The sequence below is a fragment of the Puntigrus tetrazona genome, unplaced genomic scaffold, assembly GCF_018831695.1.
Source record: "Puntigrus tetrazona isolate hp1 unplaced genomic scaffold, ASM1883169v1 S000000283, whole genome shotgun sequence".
In the NCBI taxonomy this organism is placed as follows: Eukaryota; Metazoa; Chordata; class Actinopteri; order Cypriniformes; family Cyprinidae; genus Puntigrus; species Puntigrus tetrazona.
Genome location: NW_025047944.1, coordinates 488,602 through 490,000, shown reverse-complemented (window position 1 = coordinate 490,000; position 1,399 = coordinate 488,602). Strand labels below are relative to the sequence as shown.

Sequence of the window (1,399 nt, the reverse complement as noted above, 5' to 3'; positions counted from 1 at the left end):
GTGACACTGAAGACAGGAGAAACGATGCAGAAAATTCCGCTTTGCATCACAGAAATGAATGACGTTTTAAAATGCATTGCAATAGAAAACACGCCATATAAATCGTAATATTTGGATGCATTTTGATGAATCCAATGCAGCTTTGTCGAGCGCGAGAAACTAAGAAACCCAAAGAGACGCACCTCAATGGTCCTGCGCGCCTCGGTGATGGGCACGGCGCTGTGCCCGCGGTGCTCGTCCGCCGCGCACTCCTGACAGACGCAGCACGCGTCGGCGCAGCAGAAGAGCTCCAGCGCGCAGCGGTGCGTCTCGCAGGTGCGCCTCTCGATGTCCCGCAGCGGCTCCACCAGCCTGTGGCTCTGGAACTTGACGTTCTCCAGGTGCGGCCTCAGGTGCGCCTCGCAGTACGACACCAGGCAGGTGAGGCACGACTTCGCGGCGCGGCACGGCCGGTCGATGCAGGAGTCGCAGGTGACATCGTTCGGCCCCGGGGCCTCCTCTTCGTCCTGGGGCTTCTGAGGGTCCTCGGACTGCTTGAGGTCCTCCTGGATCTTGCTCTCCTCGGTGGCCTTGCTGTCTTTGTCGCCTGCGCTCCGGTCGTCGGTCTCTGGAGATCCGTTGGTCTTCTCCTCTGTGGACTTCAGGTCGCGCTCCTCTGGGTTCTTCTGGAGCTTTTCTGAGCTCAAGCGGAGCTCGGGCAGATCTGCAGTCAGCACCACGTCGCCCATGACGGCTCTCCTTCTGTCTCGCGCTTTGGCTTCGGTTTAAAGTTTAAGCCGAGCCCAAACTTATGAGTAGCGAGTTGGATCCAAACCACGCCCCCTGGAACGCAAATATTTCCTCATATCGATACTGTCAGAGGCGATGGGCGTGGCTACTCTGACGCGTGGGCGTGGTTCGTATGCAGATCAGGAAGGCACGTGGTTGCTGTAGTACGATGTGTTTTGGTGATTTTTGCTGGTTAGGCTATAGTTCGTTACTCATCCGCAAACCAGTTTACAATGTACAGATGAATCAGACCTAGAAACCTCTAACTGTTCATGCTGTTTTTAGGGTGAGAGTTGTGTTTTTAAGATGCTGTCAAATAATAGCTCTATTGATATCAATAAAAAAGAGCCTCTGCCTCAAACTCGTTCGTGCTTCTGTATATTCTATATTAAATACCCTGGCGACTGTTCCTGTAATAAGTGTACTGTGTACTGTAAGTGTCTTTAAATGAGTCACGTGTAAACTTTCATGTTAACAGGACAATAAGCCGGTTTACGTTCAGATAACTTGTGAAGGTCAGTGCTGCCACCTGCTGGACGAGGAGAACTGCAACAGATCCAAAGACAGATTTCTAGTCTTAAAAATTACATTAAAACCTTTTTTTTTCTCTACATTCTATGTCAAGCTCAAA

At 51.3% G+C, this 1,399-nt stretch overlaps 1 protein-coding gene across 1 annotated transcript in view; it reads right to left on the bottom strand.

Moving 5' to 3' along the window:
• trim16 (tripartite motif containing 16) overlaps positions 1 to 808 on the bottom strand; it is an 8,366-nt gene extending 7,558 nt beyond the window's left edge. The window contains exon 1 of the mRNA XM_043231041.1: positions 183 to 808. Within this exon, the coding sequence (XP_043086976.1) occupies positions 183 to 728 (546 nt within the window). The 5' untranslated portion in view covers positions 729 to 808. The remainder of the gene's footprint in view (positions 1 to 182) is intronic.
• Positions 809 to 1,399: the final 591 nt, after the last annotated feature.